General features: G+C 42.8%; 2 protein-coding genes across 2 annotated transcripts; one reads left to right on the top strand and one right to left on the bottom strand.

Annotated features, from left to right (window-relative positions):
* Positions 1-185: 185 nt before the first annotated feature.
* Positions 186-4,439, top strand: pdia4 (protein disulfide isomerase family A, member 4). Its single transcript, XM_030099636.1, has 10 exons — positions 186-471; positions 812-998; positions 1,570-1,775; positions 1,886-2,024; positions 2,125-2,330; positions 2,436-2,594; positions 2,774-2,925; positions 3,113-3,269; positions 3,435-3,668; positions 3,746-4,439. Exons 1-10 carry the CDS (start codon positions 396-398, stop codon positions 4,159-4,161), a joined length of 1,932 nt encoding a protein of 643 aa, XP_029955496.1. The 5' UTR covers positions 186-395; the 3' UTR covers positions 4,162-4,439.
* A 61-nt stretch (positions 4,440-4,500) lies between these two features.
* On the bottom strand, positions 4,501-19,772 carry si:ch211-217a12.1 (alanine aminotransferase 2-like). Its single transcript, XM_030099637.1, has 12 exons — positions 19,685-19,772; positions 19,396-19,562; positions 12,242-12,331; positions 9,461-9,569; positions 9,131-9,264; positions 8,483-8,726; positions 8,238-8,317; positions 7,480-7,616; positions 7,063-7,237; positions 5,345-5,500; positions 5,147-5,259; positions 4,501-5,067 (listed from the first exon to the last, which is right to left on the bottom strand). The coding sequence occupies exons 2-12, from the start codon at positions 19,540-19,542 to the stop codon at positions 4,977-4,979; spliced, it is 1,476 nt and encodes a 491-aa protein (XP_029955497.1). The 5' UTR covers positions 19,543-19,562; positions 19,685-19,772; the 3' UTR covers positions 4,501-4,976.
* Positions 19,773-21,358: the final 1,586 nt, after the last annotated feature.

Below are 21,358 nucleotides of genomic sequence, written 5' to 3'. Positions count from 1 at the left end.
GACTGTTTCTCACGGTGACGTTACAATAAAGTTACACAGTTTGTAAATAAAGTTTAGACGACAGATTCGGGATGAAGCCGACCAATGGGATCGCTCTACGTCGCAGAGCGAGGAATTGAGTGGCGGGCTGTGATTGGACGCCGTCTGATGATGGCAGCCAATCACGGCGTGGCAGCTCAGACAAGTTGCGGACGGAGGCGGCGGCGGCGTGCGTGATTTCACACCCAGTGTTTGCATGAAACCCGGAGCCGAAACGCTTCGCGCGGCCACACTCGAGTGTTGATCCGGACCGCGGGTCAGTGCAGCGCGCACGGTTTTGATGATATTCATCAGCGGGATCTTGGAGCTAAGTTAATTAGCGGCTACTTAAAGTTGACTCGAGCCATCCGCGGACAATGAGGAAAATCGCTCTGTTGCTAGTTGTGCTGCTCGGGGCTGCTCTGTTTGTTTCTGTCAGCAGATGCGACGAAGGTAAGTCTGAGACATTTTTCTATGTTTGCATCAGTTTTTTTTTAAGATTTGGAGTGCATGTCTCTTGTAAGAATCTAGCCAGTTAAGTTACTGCACAAGTCTGTTAGCATGCTAGCTACCAGATCCGGTCTTAAAGAGACAGTACACACTTCTTAAGAACCCACACCTGAAATAATAAATAATCCCGTCGCGTTGGTGTTTTATGTGCAGCTGTGCATGCCTCTAAATGAACCTGAAGATGTTATCTCATGTCCCAACCTGCCCTGGAAGGCTGGAGAAGCCAGCATCCCGTCCTCAGGTGCTGTCATAACAGTGTGGTCTTCCTCTTGTCTCGTGTTAGATGCTGAGCAGAAGGAGGCAGGTGAAGGGGACAGTGATGGAGAGGAGGAGGATGAAGATGATGACGATGAGGAGGAGGATGACACCGAGGTGAAAGAGGAAAACGGAGTGCTGATTCTCACCGACGGCAACTTCGAGACCTTCATGGAGGGCAAAGACACAGTCCTGGTTGAGTTTTATGCTCCATGGTATGTTTTTCAATTTTTCTTTCTCAGAAATGATTTTTTAACCAAATCTAACTCACACAACAAAAATGCAGCACAATGTGCTTTATATGTAAATAGAATGAATTCTTGAATATTATTGAAATCAAAACAAAGTCAAATATAGTTTTAGAAGAGAAACATCCCAACTTTGATCCATGTGACTGCATTATTTTAACATGATCTTATTTTTGTCACCTATGTATGACGTCAAATTAATTACTTTATTGCTTAAAAATGCACAAATCCATGAATCCTCATCAGTATTTCAGGCACACTATCAATAATAAGAAGAACAAGATGTTAGATTTTGTGGGATTGCAGTCACTTTAGAGGTGCATGGGACTCGGAGTCATGCAGAGAGACCGCCTTAACCATCGGCAACCACGGAGAGCTGATACTTTCATAAGAAAGCTTGGGTTTGCATTTTTAGTACATGCAACTGCACTGCAGGCCACAGTCATTCTCAGTTTCTCCTGATTTCATATGCAAAGTTTTCAGCATGCCTCTTTAGTTTCCTGATGATCGATTCTCTCCTTTTGTCTGAATGCTCCAGGTGTGGCCACTGCAAGCAGTTTGCCCCAGAGTATGAGAAAATCGCCCAGGCCCTCAAAGAGAACGACCCTCCTATTCCCGTGGCCAAAGTGGACGCCACAGTGGCCAGTGGTCTGGCGAGCAGGTTCGAAGTGTCGGGTTATCCCACCATCAAGATCCTGAAGAAAGGGGAGCCTGTGGATTACGATGGAGAGAGAACACAGTCGGGTAGGAACTGCTTGTTTTATACAGCTTCAATTCTCTGCTGTCAATAGATTGTTTTTTTTTTTTGTTTTGTTTTTTTAAGCACTGACATAGTGAGCGCTTGTGTGTTGTAGCCATTGTGGAGCGGGTGAAAGAGGTGGCTCATCCTGATTGGAAACCTCCCCCTGAGGCCACTCTGGTGCTCACCAAAGACAACTTTGATGACACCGTGAACAATGCAGACATCATCCTGGTGGAGTTTTACGCCCCATGGTGAGTCATGATTACAGCTCTTAAACATTTCTCGTTGTGAAGCATTCGTTGCTCCAGCAGATTCCCCCTCATGTCGGTTTAATTCCCACCTGACCTCCAGGTGTGGACACTGCAAGCGTCTGGCCCCGGAGTACGAGAAGGCAGCCCAGGAGTTGAGCAAGCGGTCGCCCCCCATCCCTCTGGCGAAGGTGGACGCCACGGTGGAGAGTGACATCGCCTCGCGCTTCGAGGTCACCGGGTATCCCACCCTCAAGATCTTCAGGAAGGGCAAAATGTTTGACTACAACGGACCCAGAGAGAAGTACGGTAGGCGGCCGAGCGTCGTGTGACTGTGCCTGATGAGGTTTTCATGAGCAGCTCTGATCGTTTTCCTCAATTACAGATGAATAATGCCTTTCTCTTGATCTTCAGGCATTGTTGACTACATGGGGGAGCAAGCCGGGCCTCCCTCCAAGCAGGTCCAGGCTGTAAAACAGGTGCAGGAGCTCATTAAGGACGGCGACGACGCCGTCATCGTCGGCGTGTTCAGCAGCGAACAGGACGCAGCCTACGAGACCTACATTGAAGCCTGTGAGTAAAAGAGTCTGTCATTATCCAATTACAGTCATTTTTATTCCTATTGATCTGTCGGTAAGTTTAATAGCTTAGTAGTGATGACGGATCATAGTGGCATTTCTTGTAGGCCTACTTTCCATGTTAAACACACACACTCATTTTCCTCATGGATTGTTTTTTTTTTTGTTTTACAGGCAACATGTTGAGAGAAGATTTCACCTTCAGACACACCTTCAGTGCCGAAGTCTTCAAGCTCCTCAAAGCTTCACCTGGCCAGGTCGTCGTCATTCAGCCAGAGAAGTTTCGCTCCAAATACGAGCCATCGTCACAAACTCTGACTGTCAAGGTGCGTCTCATAACACTTTCACTGTTTTTTAAACTGGATTAATAACTACATTATTGAATTGGCTTAAATAACAATGTTCTTGGGTAAAAGATTGATGCATTTGCAGTGATGGATGTTTAAACGTGACAGTTATATGTTTTGTAATTCACACTAAAGCTGAAGACAAGTTTGTATATTTGTCACACAGGACTCGACTCTGGTGTCAGATATTCAAGATTTCTTCAAAAAACACGTGATTCCTCTGGTGGGCCACAGAAAACCCAGCAACGACGCCAAGCGCTACACAAAACGGCCGCTGGTGGTTGTGTATTACGGCGTCGACTTCAGCTTCGACTATAGGAAAGGTGAGTCGGTGCTGCTGTGCATCATAGTGAATGAAACTCAGCAGTTTTCCCCTCATAATTTAGTGTAATTTTCTGATGCATCATGCAATTTTCAGGTATTTTTACATCAAGTTATTGATCGTAGAGCATTTGTGTCTTCACTTTTGGTTCTTTTTGTTTTTTCAGCAACACAGTTCTGGAGGTCGAAGGTCCTTGAAGTGGCCAAAGACTTCCCCGAGTACACGTTCGCCATCGCCGACGAGGAGGATTACGCAGACGAGCTGAAGAGTCTGGGTCTGAGCGAGAGCGGAGAGGAAGTGAACGCAGGGATTATGGCCGAAGGGGGCAAAAAGTACGCCATGGAGCCCGACGAGTTCGACTCGGACGTCCTCAGAGAATTCGTCATGGCGTTTAAGAAAGGTGAGCGCAGAGTTTGTTTGAGAACCTCGTGAATTGCAGCGTTCGTCATGTGGCTAACAGGAGTGTTCCTTTCGTAGGGAAACTCAAGTCCATCGTCAAGTCGCAGCCGGTGCCGAAGAACAACAAGGGACCCGTCAAAGTGGTGGTTGGCAAAACCTTCGAGGAGATCGTCATGGACAAGCAGAAGGACGTCCTGATCGAGTTTTACGCCCCCTGGTGCGGCCACTGCAAGAAGCTGGAGCCCGATTACCTGGCTCTGGCCAAAAAGTACAAGGGCGAGAAGAGCCTGGTGATCGCCAAGATGGACGCCACGGCCAACGACGTGCCCAACGAGAACTACAAAGTGGAGGGCTTCCCCACGATATACTTCGCTCCGAGCAACAGCAAGCAGAGCCCGGTGAAATTCGAGGGGGGAGACAGAACGGTAGACGGATTCAGCAAGTTCCTGGAACAGCACGCCACAAAGCCTCTACACAAGAGAGACGAACTTTGAGAATAAAGCAGCTGAGAACACTATACGTGCTCGCGGACGCCGACGAGCCGTCTGGGAAGGTGAAGGGAAGGCAGTGGATTTAAAAAAAAAAAAAGAAAAACGGTGTTACTGATTTGCTGTGGTGATTACAATCATCCCTTTTTTTTTAAGTTTCCGTTCATTCCAAGAGATTCAGCTTTCTTCTGTTTCTAAGAGCATGTAAGCACTGTTTGAAAATGACATCTTTTTAAATAAAACCCAAAACAATGGCGGCTTTGTGAGCCAGCCGTTAAAAGTGACTCTTTGAAAGGTTTTTTTTTTTTTTTTGTGTGTAACTAAACACATGAGATATGAGGACAATTCAGAAAAAAAGATTTTAATTACATTTATGAACAATTAGTAAAAGAAATGGCTCCATTCTGCCACTTTGTAGCCGGTACTAACATAGTGCATCTTCTAACCGCCAACAAGGTAATCACCTAATATCATTAAATTCGTTCTATTTGGCAATAAACGTCTTGGATTTTTAAAGTCTTTTCTGACGCAAGAATGTGTCAGATATCCATAGATAATCACGTACAATTAACAGGATAGGACCTTTCTGAACTTGACAAGCTGGTAATACATGAAAGTGCTTCACATGCATGTTGCATGCGCAGGTTCTACTTGGTTTTTACTACCTGAACAAGGAGAATCTCTCTTGTGTAAAAACAGGCCATTTATAAAGTAGTGAATGACCGCTGCTGCAGCGTCGTTCACCTGAAGGCACATAAAAGATACTGGCACTGAGGGAAGTGGTTCGTCTTGAGATGCAGTCCAGAGGCACGAGACCCTTTCTAAGAAAACTCCTTCGTAAACCTCAAGTGGAAGTTGCTGATCTTTTGTAGCACCACCTTCAGCTTCTCCGTCGGGGGCAAAATAGTCATCCTGTGCGAGAAGAATTGATGGAAAGACAAAGTGAATATTCTGAGCGGTCAGATTTACAAAGGCTTGAAAATTCACCGACCTGAAGTGAAATGTTCCCTCCCGCTGGCCGAAGCCGCTGCCGGGCACCAGGCAGATCCCCTCCTCCTCCAGCAGCCTCATACAGTAGTACATATCAGGGACCTGCCCCAGCCCCTGCACACACACAAACACACACACATTATTGCAGACATGTGCTGCCCACACAGTGAGGAGCTGGAGTGTGTGTGAGCGGGCAGACCTTGGCTTTGTCGATGGCTTTCTGAGGTATGGTGATGCGGGGGAAGGTGTACATGGCGCCCTGCACCGGGTTGCAGGTGATTCCGGGGACTGTGTTGAAGGTCTGCTCCGTTAGCCGAGCCTTCTCTGCCAGAGCCGATAACACCGCCGTCCGCTCCTGGGAACAACAGAAAAGACACCACAAATCTTCAAGAGTGTCCCAAAACTACCTGAATATCTACAGACTTTCAGGATAATACTGATAAAGGAAAACGGTTCATAAACAGGGCCTCAAAATACTTATATATATAACTGTTGTTTAAAAAAAAAAAAAAAATTAACTTCCTCCACATTTTGTACAATCAACAATACATTTGAGGAAATCATCCACATTAAATAAACACTGATTTTGTGGTTTGAATCTCTGGAATAAAATCACCACTGGCCGCCCCCTTGTGGCCGATAATGGCATAAAACCCACCATCAATCAAGACTTGCTGGTTTCCTTTATATAAATAAATCTTTTAAATCTAATTTACAGCTGTTGATATAAAATCCAACCATCTGTTTAGTTTCTCACTCATAATGAAACAAGTTAAAAGTTGTTTTTTTTTATACTGGCATATCCAATTTGATATTTTTAATGATAAATAATGTTGAGAATTCATTTCTACATTTCTGAATCTGCACTTCTCACTTTCACTCAAGTAAAACAGTTTAAATCTGTACTCCAAAGTTTTCCAGGGATGTAAAACTTCAATCCAGGGCCGACATCCTGCATGTTTTATGTCTCTTCCACTTAAAACACAGCTGATTGCAATGAGAGCTCGTTACTGGGCTTTTTCTCAAGCTTGAAGGCGACATCAACACAAGAGCGAGGTTTACCAAAGAAAAAGATGTAAAACATGCAGGAAGCAAGTTTCCCTCGAGGAATGCAGTTTGACGCCTGTGCTTCTGTTCCATTAATATCTATACTCATGCTTCAGTGAGGATTATGAGAACCTTCGTTTACTTTGCAGAGCAGAACATATTTTGTGCACCAAAAAAGTGAAATAATCTTCATATTTAACACTTTCACTGTGTTTCTGGAGGCTTCTTCTGGTTAACAGACATGCATCACTTTATATATGGGGTATTTAGATTTAGATACCTTATTTAATAACTGCCTTTGTCATATCCCATTTATAGCAAACATTGACCACATATGTTAGAATGACCTCTTTTTAGTCTGCTGCAGTACTACAACAGGATAGGTTGTGGTGTATTTACCTATATAGTTCTCATTGCAAGCTGATTATTTTGCATCTTTCTTAAGAAAACATGCAAATTGTACAGACATTACTCAGTAATGACCCCTACCTAATGGCTTCCTCTACCACACAATGCTTCCACCTGTTGGTGATTCGGATGGTTGGAGGCCACCGAAAACCAACTGCCCTTCTGTTGTGTGATCTTCTCGACAAAGGTCAAACTCGTTTCCTGCTCTTCAACACTTAACAAAATGTGAAACTGCAGTGGAGAGACCCAAAGCAGTGTTTACAACCTTAAACAACACAAAAGCTGATTATTGGGTACTGGCTGGGCGCCGCGTGACGACTTTATTACACTCAATGCAGGCTTTGTGTACCGGGATTATATGGTTGGGTGTTTACCTGTGTTTGCAGAAGGAATTTCTGTTTGCATACACTCAAAGCCTTGACAGAGACTGTACTAGCTACTGAGCTGTCAGTGTTTCAGAACCTTCATGAAGGACGTGTAGGAGGGCTCGTCGGGCTGCGGGGGGTTCACCACCAGGTCCAGGAGAGCCTGTCCGGGCACGGGCGGGCACAGGCGCACCGACACCAGCTTCGTAAGTTGGGCCTTGACCTCGGGGTCCATGTTGATCACCTCCATGTAGCCTCCGCGGAAGCCACACCTGACCAGGCAAAAGCAAATTTACTTTGCTGGAGTCTGAAGAAACATGGAGACACGCCTCTGGCCTGCGAGGCATTAATATTATGCTTGAGATCAACTAACACTCATGCGTTGATCCAGAAAAACCCTTTATGTAACTCAGGTGACCTAGAACTGCTCCCAGCTTCTCAGTAAAACATCTGAGAAGAATATTTTTGCATTGTTGTTGCGAGGCTTGGTGTGTGTCTTCGTTCAGTAACTCACTCTCCCATGTAGCACTTGGAGGTGGAGTGGAAAGAGGCCATTTCCACTGTGCTGGAATATTCTGGTCCCATCTCAAACAACACCTTCTTAAATGAGTGAAACTTGCAGCCCTCTGCATACACGTTATCCTGGTAGACCTGCGGTGGAGAAATATGTCGTTATTGCATTATTACAAACACACACTATAGAACACAACTTTCAGCACAAACTTTTCTTTTTTTTCCTGGAATTGAAAATTTTATGGATTCAGTTCCAGGAAGTACAAATGTACTATATTTACCATCTATAAATGTACAAATTTAGGATATTTTACAATCATGAAAACGATTTCTGAGCTGACTGGAAGATGGAATTTGTAATTTAGCCATAAGCAAAAGATAAATGTTATTGTTTCACATGAAGACTGACTACATCTGACTGAGAGATATTATTCGTGCTTTGTCAGCCCTTGTTTATTGTGGGGACGATACGGACTTTCAGTGTTTCGCTCTGTTTGATCTGATTCCTGATCATGACTTCCTGTCATGGAGATTGCACGTACATCAAGTTAAATGGTAACTAATCAGCTTTAATCTGTGACGGAGTGATGGACTGACCAGGTCTCTGCAGGCGGACGGTGATTGTTCATCAGATAGTGCTTCATGTACCATAAATCTTTGACCTCTATCATTTTTTTTCTTTTTTTTTTTTTATTTGTTTTCAAAGACAGATCAAGCTGAAAGTGAGAAACTCTTGAGTGGTGTAAATCTGTGAATTACTTCATCAGCCATGAGAAACAGATGCTCTTCTTTAGCAAATCGGATCACATCTTCAATGCACTGCCTGCTTTGGACCTGACCTATCACACAGGACACACAGAGCGGAGCCATGAGGACAAATGTAGGAGAAAAGGGGGAATTAATTCAATCGTGAACTTTCTGATGATGTGCTAACTCTTCAGAAAATTCCACTTCAGAATGTTTGACTGCAAACGTCAGCCGAAAGCTCCCGACGTGAGACATACCGGTGGGGTTTCCAGGGTTGATGATGCACAGGACGCGGGGGTTGCAGTGCTCCCTCGCAGCGTTCAGAGCCCTCTTGAGCTCTGCGATGTCCAGACTCCAACACTTGTCCTCGTCCAGGTAATAACTGATCTGGATCGCGCCCAGGTCGGCCAGGGCGGCCGAGTACAGAGGGTACTGAGGGATGGAGATCATCACTCCTGTCCGGTCGCGGCCTTCACCGCACACCAGCAGCTTCAGCATAGTCTGAGGAGGACGAGCAGTGGAGGGCCATGATCGAAAAATACAAACACTGAGGACAAACTGTTACATCTTTGGGTGTTTTTGAGATCACATTCAAAATGTCAAAGTGTGAAAAGACACGATCACCACCGTTATGCTTCTAGAAAGACGAGGCATGATTCCAATTCCATATAAAGTTGCATGTTCACTCATTAGATTTACTCGGTTATGTAAGAGTGACAAAGGTCTGCAGGTGGAGTGAAGTTAGGTAAAGAAAGGACAGCTGAGTAGATAATTAACGCATGATGACTGATTCCTCCAAATATGTCACCTGTCCGGGTTAATCTCAAAGCAACCCATCACCAGCTTACAGAAGTGTAATCGTGCCAGCGAGTTGCTGGAGGGGAGATAAGAGGCGAGACACTCACTACAATGGCATCGCTGGCCCCGGTGGAGAGGTAGATGTTGTCAGGGTTGGAGGGGATGCCGCCGTCTCTCCTCTCTATGTATTGCGACACGTCCTGGCGGATACACTCGATTCCCTGGCTGGCGCTATAGGCCCCTTGAATGCATCACAGTGAACTTTGAATCAGGCGACATGCGTTGCATTGATTAGCTGATGCTCCACGACCACAGAGCGTAGACACGCCGACCACTCAAATTAATTATTAATTGAGTCGACAAATAGAGGTGGGGGCTGGTGACGTATGCGCGGGGGTGTAGATGTGGTTGGTGGAGAGAGCGGGGAGTTGGCTGACCTATGCTGTGGCCTCCACAGGCACCGAGAATGCGCCGAGCTCTGTTCTTGGCATCTTCTGGGAATTTGTTGTCTTCCAGGAGTTCAGGGTAAGCGCACAGAGCCAAGACCTGTGGGACGATAAGGAGAATTACCCAGGCGTCCAACACTAACCTGCATCATGACGTGTTGACAGTCAAGTGAAAACTCAAAATGAGAATAAAATCAAACAAACTAAACTACCAGTAAAGTTATGCACATGCAACAGACTCGCAGACATAAAGAGGCCTGCATGAAAAGATGCCGATTATAATAAAACGACGCATTCCGGACTCATTTTATCAAACTTTACAACAGGAATGAAAGAAGCTGCAGGTGATATAAAAAAACTTTAACAGAATATGGAGCAAAGTGCAAGTATGTGCCAGAATAGGACATTGGATTACTAAATGTTTAAATGGCGGCTGTGTGTTGTTTCTGTGACTGTTAATCTTCAAAGTGATGAGTACTGTTAAGATCAGGGGGGGTCAAACGGATGGCACACACTCAAAAACCGGCCAACCAGTGATCAATTGCCGGAATTAGACAGCAAAGTGTAAAAAACAACTATTAAATTAAAATTTCAATCCAAGCAGCAGCTGTTTGAGGCTCAAAGTTTGAGAAATAGTAGAAAACATAAAGACAACACATAGATCCGAGACATCAGCACCGAATTCTGGCTCTGTTCTTGCTGACAAAGCAGCAAAATAAAATCGAGGGTGGACTTGTGAAAACGTGCACGTTGAAGGCTGCAGAAATTGTGCATTTCGAGCAGCGGCTGAAGGGAAACATTGTGACAGACAGGATTTTATAAGATGCATTTCAACATTTAAAAGAGGGAAACATTTGGAGTTGTTGTAATAGTTTAAAGGTTATTATGCTGTAATTTTCCTAATCCAGCTCCTTTAAATGAACTTAAGCCATTAAACTATGATGACACACCTGTTTTAGCAATCAGAAAAGTTGCACTCATACCTTTAGCTGCTAGTAACTCCTGACTGTTGTTGTGTATGGATGCATGTATGCTAGGAAAGTGACTGAATTATATTTTTCTTTTCTTATGCAGAAAATAATGAAGACCTAATAATGATCTGTAGAGGCTGACCTACTTAGTGACGATCTTACACCATCTTTTAACTGTTGGCCACTTTCATATATTTACAATAGACTAATAAAGATGGCATAGTTCGATAAGCATGTAAAGAAAAAGAAAGAGAAACAAATACATTAAAATGGTTACATGTAGGGCTGGGCGATATGGCAAAAAAAATGATCACGATTTTTTTTTTCATATCATTCAATCTCGATTAAAATCACGATATGCTATATTGTTTTTAAACCAGTTTTAAAGCATCTGCACTGAAAACTAGAACTATAGAATAGTTTAACATTTTATTAACAAACCAAGCAAATAGCAATGCAAATTAAATAATATAAACATAGAAAAATATAAGAACAATCTCACTCAACAGTGCAGTAAATGGGAAAAAAAATCTAGCACCAAGACAGTAAAATCCTGCGATGCACCGTTTTTTCAGTAAAAGAGAAGAACTGAACGATCGTTAGTTAAAGTGTGACAGTTTACAGCCCTGAGGATTTTTGTTGCTATAAAAGATTAAAAAACTAAAGAAACCTCCTGGGGATAATGAAGGTGCTTTAGAATGTAAACATTATTTTCAAGTTATGATGCTAAATATGCTGCTGCCATCATTAATGCTTGCATCAAATGTAAAAAATTTAAATAATCTAGATTGGACAGATTAGATTTAAAATATAACGGTGCAAAACTACAATAATATAAAAAAAATAGACAAAATTAATCATTTTTCTCCTCTTACAATGTTGCTCGTATGGTGCAGTGGCCTGAAAAGACAGCACTGGCTACATTTACGTGCAGTCAATATTCGTGTTAAGATAAATATTCTGGTTTCTGAAACATTTGGAGTAACCCCAGGGAGATCCTCATTCAGACCACAGCCACAGGCGACGCCATGACTGCAATTGCACTTCATGCCACTAGGTGTGCTGTTTGCATGTTCAACCTTATTTTACACAGACACCACAGAAGAAGACCGGCGCTGCAGCAGCTTCAGGCTCTCTGCATGTTGTTAGAAACAGAGCGTTAGCGGCAAGACGTGGTCACATGTTCAATGATGCGATGCACCGTCATTTTCAGTAAAAGAGAAGAACTGAACGATCGTTGGTTAAACTGTATCACCAGTAGTTCCTGGACTCAAAAAACCAGATTCCTTGCGGATCGGTGTGCTAGCAGCGGTGAGCTAGCAGCGGTGCGGGTGGAGCAGCCTGTCCTGTCAGCAGCAGCCTCATCTTCAGAGGATAACGCCAATACATGGCTGACTTCATCTGCTTCGCTGCTCCACGTTCAGCTCCATCTCTGTTTACTTCTCAGACAACTTGCAGGCGGAAGTTGAGCAGGAAAAAGTCGACTGTGTCACGCACATTTCTGCCATGTCTGATCGAGTAAATGTGCTCACAGCTGATCACCGTGATCGACTGGAAATTAATCGCGATCACCAATCACGATCATATAATCGCCCAGGCCTAGTTACATGTATATGTCAGTCAACTCCAACAGATATGGACAGATCACAGAGGTTTTCTTGCACTGTCACAGCGACGTCGGCAAGAAAACTCCAGCCCGATCAGTGTTCATTTGCCTGACTGTGTTAATGAGTGCTAGCAGCTTGCAAAAAAGCCCCACTAAACCATCCAAATCACCTGAGGCGGAACAGAGCGGACAGACCTGTCTGAGAAATGTGATTGGCTTCTGTCCCATGGCGTGAGCGTCACCAATGTTGGCCTTGATGACTTCAGAGAACGGCTTCTTGACCCCCTGAAACAACAAGGACAGAAACACATAAGAATCAATTTCTTTAATCTCGGGTCAAGTTTCCTCACGATTCGTTCGCGACGTGTGACGGAAGCTGCTGTTAAACAAACAGTAGTGTTCGAACACAGTGTCAAGTCAGCGTACAATTATACAAGTTACAGCTTGTACAGAGGAGATAAACATGTCAATAGTGCGACTTTTTCCTTTCGGTAGTCTCTTCTTTCTGAGTCAGTTAGTGACTCTTCGTGGCAGGAGAATACAACACGCACCCATTCAAGCCAGAACCACCTGATAATAAAAGCATGTAAAATCAAATCGGAGCCACTTGCATTCATCTCACAGGGACCCTTCATCCTGCCTCTCTCATTAGCACCCTTTTGTCTGAACAAGGTCCTGGCACAGAGGCTGCTGGCCCGTGATGCCGGCGTGCAGGCCCGGGGAGAGGGGAGACGACGCTGCTGCTTCACAAACGTCTCTCTGTTTGTGGTCGGAGTGTTAGGCAAGCACCGAGCGCTCTGATGTAACCGCAAGACGAGCTCACAGCTCCTGCTTTTCCTCCCCTCGCAATAAACCATTTTCTCTGACGTCTTCACATCATGAGCAGGTCTGTCTTTTTCATCTTTCCACCGTAATCGGATCATGCAAACTCTGGTTTGGTGTCTGTTTGTTGAACACAACACGCTGCACACGCTCCAGTTTATTACACCAGGTCCTGTAGCGTCCGTGTTCTGTATAGTTTCATGGCCAGGGTGGTCCAGGTTCTAACTTCCAATGAATGCACCGTAAGACGGACTCAGTCCTCAGGAGGGACTGGTAGCTTCCCCCCTTGAGCCCGTTTCCTGTCACCTCATCTCAGGTAATTAAATCATATAACTCTGTTATTTTCAGATTCCTCTGGAAAAACACAACTAAGTACCCACGGAGATCACAATTGGGGATCTAGTTTGAATCTGGTATTGCAGTATTTTTAATCAAATGGCTAAAAGACAATTTTTCAATCAATCTGGTGACAGCATTTTCTTTTTTGCCAACTTTTTCAAATAACTCAAGATAGAGCCAAAAGGTGCTTATGAGTGTTTCCAAATACTTATTTTGATGCATCCTGCCTTCCTCCTACATACGTATTGAGATATATTGGTGTTTTTTCTTTTTTTGTTCGCTGTTGATAGCTTTCATTGGTTTTGTTTTCCACAAATCTTGTTCAAGCTGGTTACTTTTAGTGCAAACCATTGGCCCATAGGCCAAAAGTAACTGCTTCAGTGTTAAAGCACAAATTACATAAAAATAACTTACTGAGTAAAAATCATTTTCTGACAGCTTGCCCCCCCCCCAATTCAAAAACCCCATCTGCACCCCTGATATTATCTAACTGTTGAACCCTTTAAATTGAGCTGAAAAGTGTCAAACTGATTTGACAGTATGGCATTATGTTGAATTTAAGATATGATATACATATCACAATATTTTATGCTAATACTATTCATGACGGCACAGTTACATATTCAAAAAATTTTAGTGTCACAGCCACAGGTGGAATCACAAGAAAAGCAGGTTTGGACAGCCCCTTTCTTGAAAAGAGGTAACTATTCCTCCTAAAATATCATTTATGGACCACAAAGAAAAATGCTCTTGATGTCATGACTGGAGGATGGACCCAAAAGCAGATGAACATGAGGGTTTGGTTGTGAGGATTTAAGTAGACTTGGGTAGAGGGCAGAGACAAGACACCATAGGTTGACGAGGTAATTGAAAGATTGAAACATGAGGTGAGGCAGACTCAGACAACAGGTGGGGCTGATTACGCATGCAGGGAACGACATGGACGCATTAGAGGATGGGAGACCCACCCATTGGACAGGACCCACGGGGTCCTGACACTGGATCGCCTCTGCAATGAACTGTACCCAACACGAAAGAACGTGTCTCAGAAAAAATATTCAGGGTTGAATCCCAAAAGCTCTGGAGGCCTTCAACAAAACTGGGATAAATTGTAGAATCAAGATGTAAACACACTCACAGACATATTAATACATCTGTAAAAAAAATAACTGTAAACTTAAGAACAAGGGCGGTCACTTTAACGAGATAATTAGATTAATTAATTACACTGCAAATCAATGCGTTGTAAAAATAAATGTAAGAGTATTTATGGCACACTTCAGTGGCAATTTAATGTGAGTTGAATTGTGACTTGCCTTATTTATAGGCATGGCATACTTGTAGTGTTCATTTTGAATTGCTGTATTGAGTTAGCTTTAGTATTCATTTTGAGTTTAGAGTTTGTGCCTATTTGAGACTCAGCCCTATTTTATTTCTGAATTTTTTTTTAAATCTATATTTGTATTGCATTTTTGAATGATGCACCAGTCTTAATTGGTTTTCTGGGATGTACTTGACCTTTTTCTTATTTTGAATTTCAATAATGAAACATACTGAAAGTGTTACATTGAGTGGCCTGATTGGGCTTAGAATTTATTTTGGATAAGATACCCTGACTTTGGTTTCATTCATCATTAATAAAAATGTGGATTTCAAATCTTCTCTTCTAAATGGATTCATTTGATGAGTCATGCACTACAACTCTGTAATGCCCGGTAATTTGAATTCCTTATTTGGGGACCTAAAGCAGATAAAAGATGAAAATGTGATTAATTAGATCAATTAATTACAAATCCTGTAATTAATTACATAAATGTCGGACTGAGTTTTGCAGAAAATAAACCCAAAACAGCAAAAACCAATGATAATAATGAATAAAGTCAACAGTAGAGAAAGAAGAAATAATGAATATTGTCAAAGGTTGCACAAATAAAACATCCACTGACCATTTGGATATGGATATGTCTCTTATCACAAACACGAATTAATCAGTGAGCCATTCACATAAATAAGCAACTTATCATTCACAATAGGAACATTTCCTGAAAATATGAAAACGGCCCAAGTAATGCCACTGTCAGAGACGAGATAGAGATAAACATGTATTTTCGAATTACAGACTAGTATCTTTGCTTCCTCAATTGTCAAAATCCTTAGGAAATAGATGAATATTTCTGCAATAGATAAAAATCACTATTTTGTGAGCCTATTTGTAGCAGTATGTTTAGATCAATAATGTAAAATGCAAGCAATATCAGTGGTGTTCCTCAGGGGTCGATCCTTGGACCAGAACTATTTAATTTATACATCAGTGACATTTTTTTCTGTATCCAAACTGCTCAAATGTGTTTTTTTGCAGACGATACCATTGTATTTTATTATGGGGATAATTTAACACAGGTGTTGGATGTCAGTCAAAGAAGAATTAAAAAAAACAATAAAACAATGGCTTGATTTAAAGAAACTCACTTAATCTGGGAAAAACACACTTTGTAATATTCAGTGACAGAGGAACAGACAATTGTTCATTTAATATAAAGGATACAGAAATTCAGTGAGTGATTTAACTTTTGAATCATAAAATGCAAGAGAACATAAACGTGATGCGCATTTCCAAAACTGTGGCATTTATAGAGTTCTAAAAGTTTTCATACCTCTTGAATTTGTGGTCATTAAAACTGCATCACCTGAGTTTCTGCCTGCAGTTCAACTCAATCAGATTTGACTTTATTGTCATTGTGCGGAGCACAGGCACAAAGTCTATGAAATGCTCGCAGACTCCAACCAATCTGACGATTAAACAGATGCTTCTTAATTATAAGTGAAATTTATTAACAGTAACAATGAGCTGGAAAGAGTGGTTTGCACACGCAAGGACTGCATGTACAGAACTATTCTAACAGATCTGGTTTTACAGTTTTCCATAAAACAAACTCTGCTTTGCCTTTTGCTGCAGTTGAACCACTTCCTATGATAAACACCACCTTAGGAGTTTGCAGATGAATACAGATGTGATGGAACTTCTTTCCAAGCAGATAGCTTTATAAAAAGAAATGCCTTTTAAATCTAAGTTCTCATACAAAGAAGTTACATTCAGGATAATGTCTTAGCTTCCCACGCGCGAGACACCAGTTTATCCTACATACCATTAGGTTATGTAAGGTAAACATAAGAATGTTACGTTGCATTGTGCAACAATCAAATACAAAACAACATGATTTTAAGATTTCTACATGATGTGCCCTCGCTGTTTGCCAAGCGTCTCCTTTGAGTTTTCATGTTTGTCCTTGAATGACGCCGAGCTTTGCGAACCTCTACAACTCACTCGTGAGCTCGTCTGAAATTAAGTAACTGGATGCTGCACGGTTCCTTTTTCCTCCTCGTTCAATCCCCGGTCTGGATCAACAAAGAGGCTGCTGTTCTCCGGACGAAAGAGGAGCCAGTTGGTTCTCCTGCTCAGTCAGCACCAGGCGCTGATTAAACACACACACACACACACACACACACACACACACACACACACACACAAACACACATCTTGCGCTATAACAGACTCAGTGGTACGACTAAAGAGAAGATCTAACTGGTGCATGTCAGTTACTGGTCCTCTGCTAATTTGCTCATGTGATGTTTTTGGAACACAAAACAACTTCCAAACAAAATTCCGATTCAGAAAAAGCCTCATTCACTCAAAAAGGAAAAGAGGAGAGGAATTTAAAGCACCTAGCAACAGATACTGGGCACATTCTTTCCTGGTCCTCCTTTTAATTACGTCTTTAGAGTGACTGTAAAAGCAAGCCTGCACCGAGCACAGTGCACAGTGTCCGGGTGAAGATTTACAGCGGTCAAAGCCGACTCTACTGCTCACACACATACACACAGTAAGTGTTAAATCTGCTGATCTGTCACTAAAAGTGTTCCAGTCATAGATTTAACAGGAAGCGCAAGCACAGATGAGAGGACAACTGCGGCCGCATGAACTCTCCTGACACTACAGAAAACTGAAGGATTTCATGTTTCACATTCAAAAGACCACAAACTAGCTCCGACTCACAGGTGCATGACAGCAGGAAGGGGGGAATTTCATGTTTCTCAGTAAATATGCATTCCAGCGCAATATTTGAATAAATTGTATCAATTCAAATGCCTGCACTAAACTTTGGATTCAGTCTGTCTAACATAATACAATCCCAGGTACTTCTCTAAAACAATATGTGCAACTGGTTTTCCTTCGAGAAAAGAAGAAACACAAGTGGATAAACCAGGAAGTGGACTATTAATATCAAAACCGAGGCTGTGATGTTTGCACCTCCCTGTAGAGCAAGGCCTCAGAGGCTGCTGGGCCTCACAGCTGCAGCTCAGTTCGCTTAACTCCCCCGGTTGTGTGGAAGAGGGAGGTGGGCAAACTCAGAGACACAAAGGAGGACAGAGAATGTACCCTCTCAATCTTATGTAATGACCCGCTAAAATATACACATCCTTTGGTTCCTGCAGCCTCCCGAGTCCCCCCCCAGGGCTAGAGGAGGGACTAATGCACTCGAAGAAAGACAGAACTTCCAGGTCATTGAATGCCTCGTGAAGTGAACGCTGCTGCAGCCACGGTTGCATTGCAGCTTTTGAAAAGACACTCTGTTCAAACTACTTGCCCTCACTAAAGGTGGGCAGTAGATCAATATTATGTCTGTTGAATGCAATATGAGCAGTGCTGCTGGGTCACCATACATGCAAGGACTCCCAACAGCTGACTCTCTTGCTCTCTGTGTCCTGCCTCACCTCTCTGAGCCACTCAGCACAAAAAGTCTCCAAGGTAAGCAACTTATCACCACACTGACAACCATATCTATTACAGGGAAAAAAAAGGGGGGAGGAATGTTTTTTTCATGAAAAGAAAAAGAAAAGGTGATTGAATGGAAAGACAAGAGCTGAAGCAAAACAATTCCCAGAAAGGGGCTGTTATTGGATGAAGTGAAACTCCAGCTGTGGGGGCCTGACACAGCTGGGTGGTCTGTCAATTCATGTACTCTCCAAAAGAGCAGAAACCTTCCCTGGACAGGACTGTGTCAGAGATGACATTTCTAACCTTCAAATTCACACAGTCGGTGGGAATTACCACCAATATGTACTCACCTCCCATAATATAGGTGCATGTCAGACAAACAACATCACCTAAAAACAGGCAATCAACACTGATGTTTCTGGTTTATGCGTATGACATTCGTAGAATTATGACAAGGCATGACATTTGCAATGGCGACCGAGATGTGAAAGAAGTAGGCTAATGCTTCGAAGTCTGAATGCCCCAGCAATGCACTGTGGCACCTAATTCCCCCTGGCATGGGTAGTTACATACGAATAGATGGGTTAAATGAACAAAGACTATTTTCCTAATGGGCTCATATTTAATGAATAAGCGTCTGGTGTATATCTCTCACATTAAGTTAGATATTGTTGGTGGTTGCTTTTGGGAAAGTATTTTATTTAAAAATGTGATGGTACTGTGATAAGTACTGTGAATTTCAAAGGGTGTCACATTTTTCTGATTACAAGTCTTGTCCGCTTTTCACCAAACTGAACATATTTAACCTCCAAAAAAAAAAACCAAAAAAAAAAAAACGTTTATAACGGTTTAAAACATTTAGATTTTTAATGCTTATATTCTTCTTAAGCTACAGTAACATTTCACAGCTTTTAAAATTTGAACTCATCTAACCTTTGACGGCTAATTTAAATGTCACATTTGGCTCCATGCAGAAGTCAAGAGTATATTTCTTCAAACCTGTGTAACAAAGTTGTAATGAGATGCAAGTTTATGAGAGTCGTGGCTCCAGTGCTGCAGGTTTCAGTTCCTCGACCTGGTGAGTTCAGTAATTATTGCTTATTGGTTACTGGAAATAACTCGTGCCTTTGTAAGACTGTAGCATTTACGATGAGGCAATAACCCTCTAGAAAAATAAAAGAACTCGAAGCCGTTTCGAGCTTTCAATCGTTCAGAATTCATGATTTTATGGATTAAAACAACATTTTACGTGTAAAAACAATCGCTTTGCCTGTATTTTAGGGAGCGCCCTGTGACTACAACATTCCTTGGCAGCTGTAGGCGCCACATCAGCGCTCATGTAATTTTCTATGTGTATTTATATTGGTGCTGTGTCCTCTTTTCCCCGCTCGTGCTCCGAGGTGTTGTTTACCTCCTTCAGCTCCTTCTCTATCTGCAGCGCCCGCTGCACTATCGGACCCCGGACCGCGTACTCCACCCGCTTCACGTTGGGGTTCATGTTGTCCACGGTGAGCACCCTGCTCCGGGCCGGGACCCCGTTCACTGCCTGCTGCGACATGTTGGCTGCTGCACGGTCCCCTAAAATGTGCAGAAATATAAAAGAAAGAAAGAAAGTAAAAAAAGAAAAGAAGATGAGATACAAAAATCAAAAAGAAGAAGAAGAAGTTTGTAACGGCAGGTCAAAGTTCCTCCGCAGTTACCAGTCGTTTGGTTGAGTTAGTTGAGCTCAGTTCGGTCCCCCCCCGTGTTTACCCCTCTGAGTTGCGGACAGGCACGCGGCGATTGGAGTGACAGTTGAGCGCGAGCTGAGCGTATTAAAGCCGGGAGCCCCGCCCCCAGCCCCCCGCCCCCCGACGCCAGGCCGCTGGCTGGATGTCTCCACACGTGATGCCTTCACGGACCGTAGGAAATAACCTGCAGCTAAACTTTACAGTGAAATTCTCGAGTAAAAAAAAAAAAAAGAAAAAAAAAAGAAAGAAAAAAAGTTACTCCCAATTCATCGACTTTTAAAATGTCAAGAGCAAATGTCGTAAAAGCATTCCTCCCCGAAGCACAACTGCTTCAGCCTGTTTTCTGCTCCGCTCCATTCATGTATGAGTAACACATGGTAGCATATGTTGTAAGAGGTTTATAAATAGCAAACCTAATATACCTTCTCTCTAACCCGATTTTTAAAAAAAAAGTAGTCATGTAATTGGGTAGACAAAAATAGACTTTGCTCTTACACCTGTGACAGGCAAGCCACCTCGATTAGTTCAACCCAGATTCAGCTCTGGGTCAAGGAGGGTCAACTCAGGTCATTATTGTTAGAGAAAATGGACTTTAAAATCAAACCAAAAATAACATTTAGGTGTGTGATAGTCAGGCTCTCCACTGCTCTGAGGCTGTCATGCAATCTACCTAATCCTGTTCTCTCAAGAAAACATGCAGAAGAACAGGACTGTAATGAGAGGCACAAGTCTTTCTTGGCTTGTCCGGAGTGGAAGTGTGAGAGAGAAAATGGAACAGCGTAAGAGACAGAAACTCCCGCGGACTCTTGGAGCGGGCTTGGGAAAGACATTTGATATCCAAAACTAAAACTGTTCACATAGTACGAGCATGTGATGACCTGGTGACTTAACAGTGTCATGCTCTGCATATTTTGGCAGCGCATATTCACCTCGTCTCAAAAGCAACTGACCCCATAACACGGCACAGACAATGTTTGGAGAGACCGATCAAACTCCTGGAACATGTCAGCTTGAGAGAAACAAGCCCAGCCTGTGTATTTCAGGTCTCGGCTCTCCTAGCATGAGCATGAGCAGGCTCCAATTTTAAAACAACTGGCGTCAAGGCCACATGCAACACGGTTGACCTGTTATGACACCAGAGCACGATTCTGGTGTAATTTCAAGGGAACGCACATGAGAAGCTTTGAGGCTCGTGTTTCCTGAGCTGCAGGCGCTTCTTGGCAGACGGATCAGGACAGGCCGTGACACTGGCCCCGAAAGTGACGGAGTGTCTGATGTAAGGGAAAGAAAAGGCGCCATGGGAAGAGGGGTGAAAAATGTGCACAAGTTTCCCACAGGGGGCGACATTCGTGACTTCAGATTGTTTAGTAATTACTTCATTTCTCTTCATTCAATACATCTTATTCACCATAGGTTACTACTTTTAAATCTTTGTGTGGTGAGGAAGTTCTCTAGTGCCAACTGGTGGAAGGTCATGTATTTTTAGAGGAGTAAATTAGTTTTTACATATACAAAATAATCCAGAATAAAATACAGTTTATAAATATGAAGTTCATATTTTCATCAAGTAAAACTTTTTTTTTTCAAGGCTCAATATCAGTCTGCTAAATTTGATTTATGCACTGGATGTGTGTATATTTGTTG

This window comes from Salarias fasciatus, chromosome 9 (assembly GCF_902148845.1).
Source record: "Salarias fasciatus chromosome 9, fSalaFa1.1, whole genome shotgun sequence".
Classification (NCBI taxonomy): domain Eukaryota; kingdom Metazoa; phylum Chordata; class Actinopteri; order Blenniiformes; family Blenniidae; genus Salarias; species Salarias fasciatus.
The sequence above is the reverse complement of the archived record's forward strand: the minus strand, read 5'-3'. Positions and strand labels throughout refer to the sequence as shown.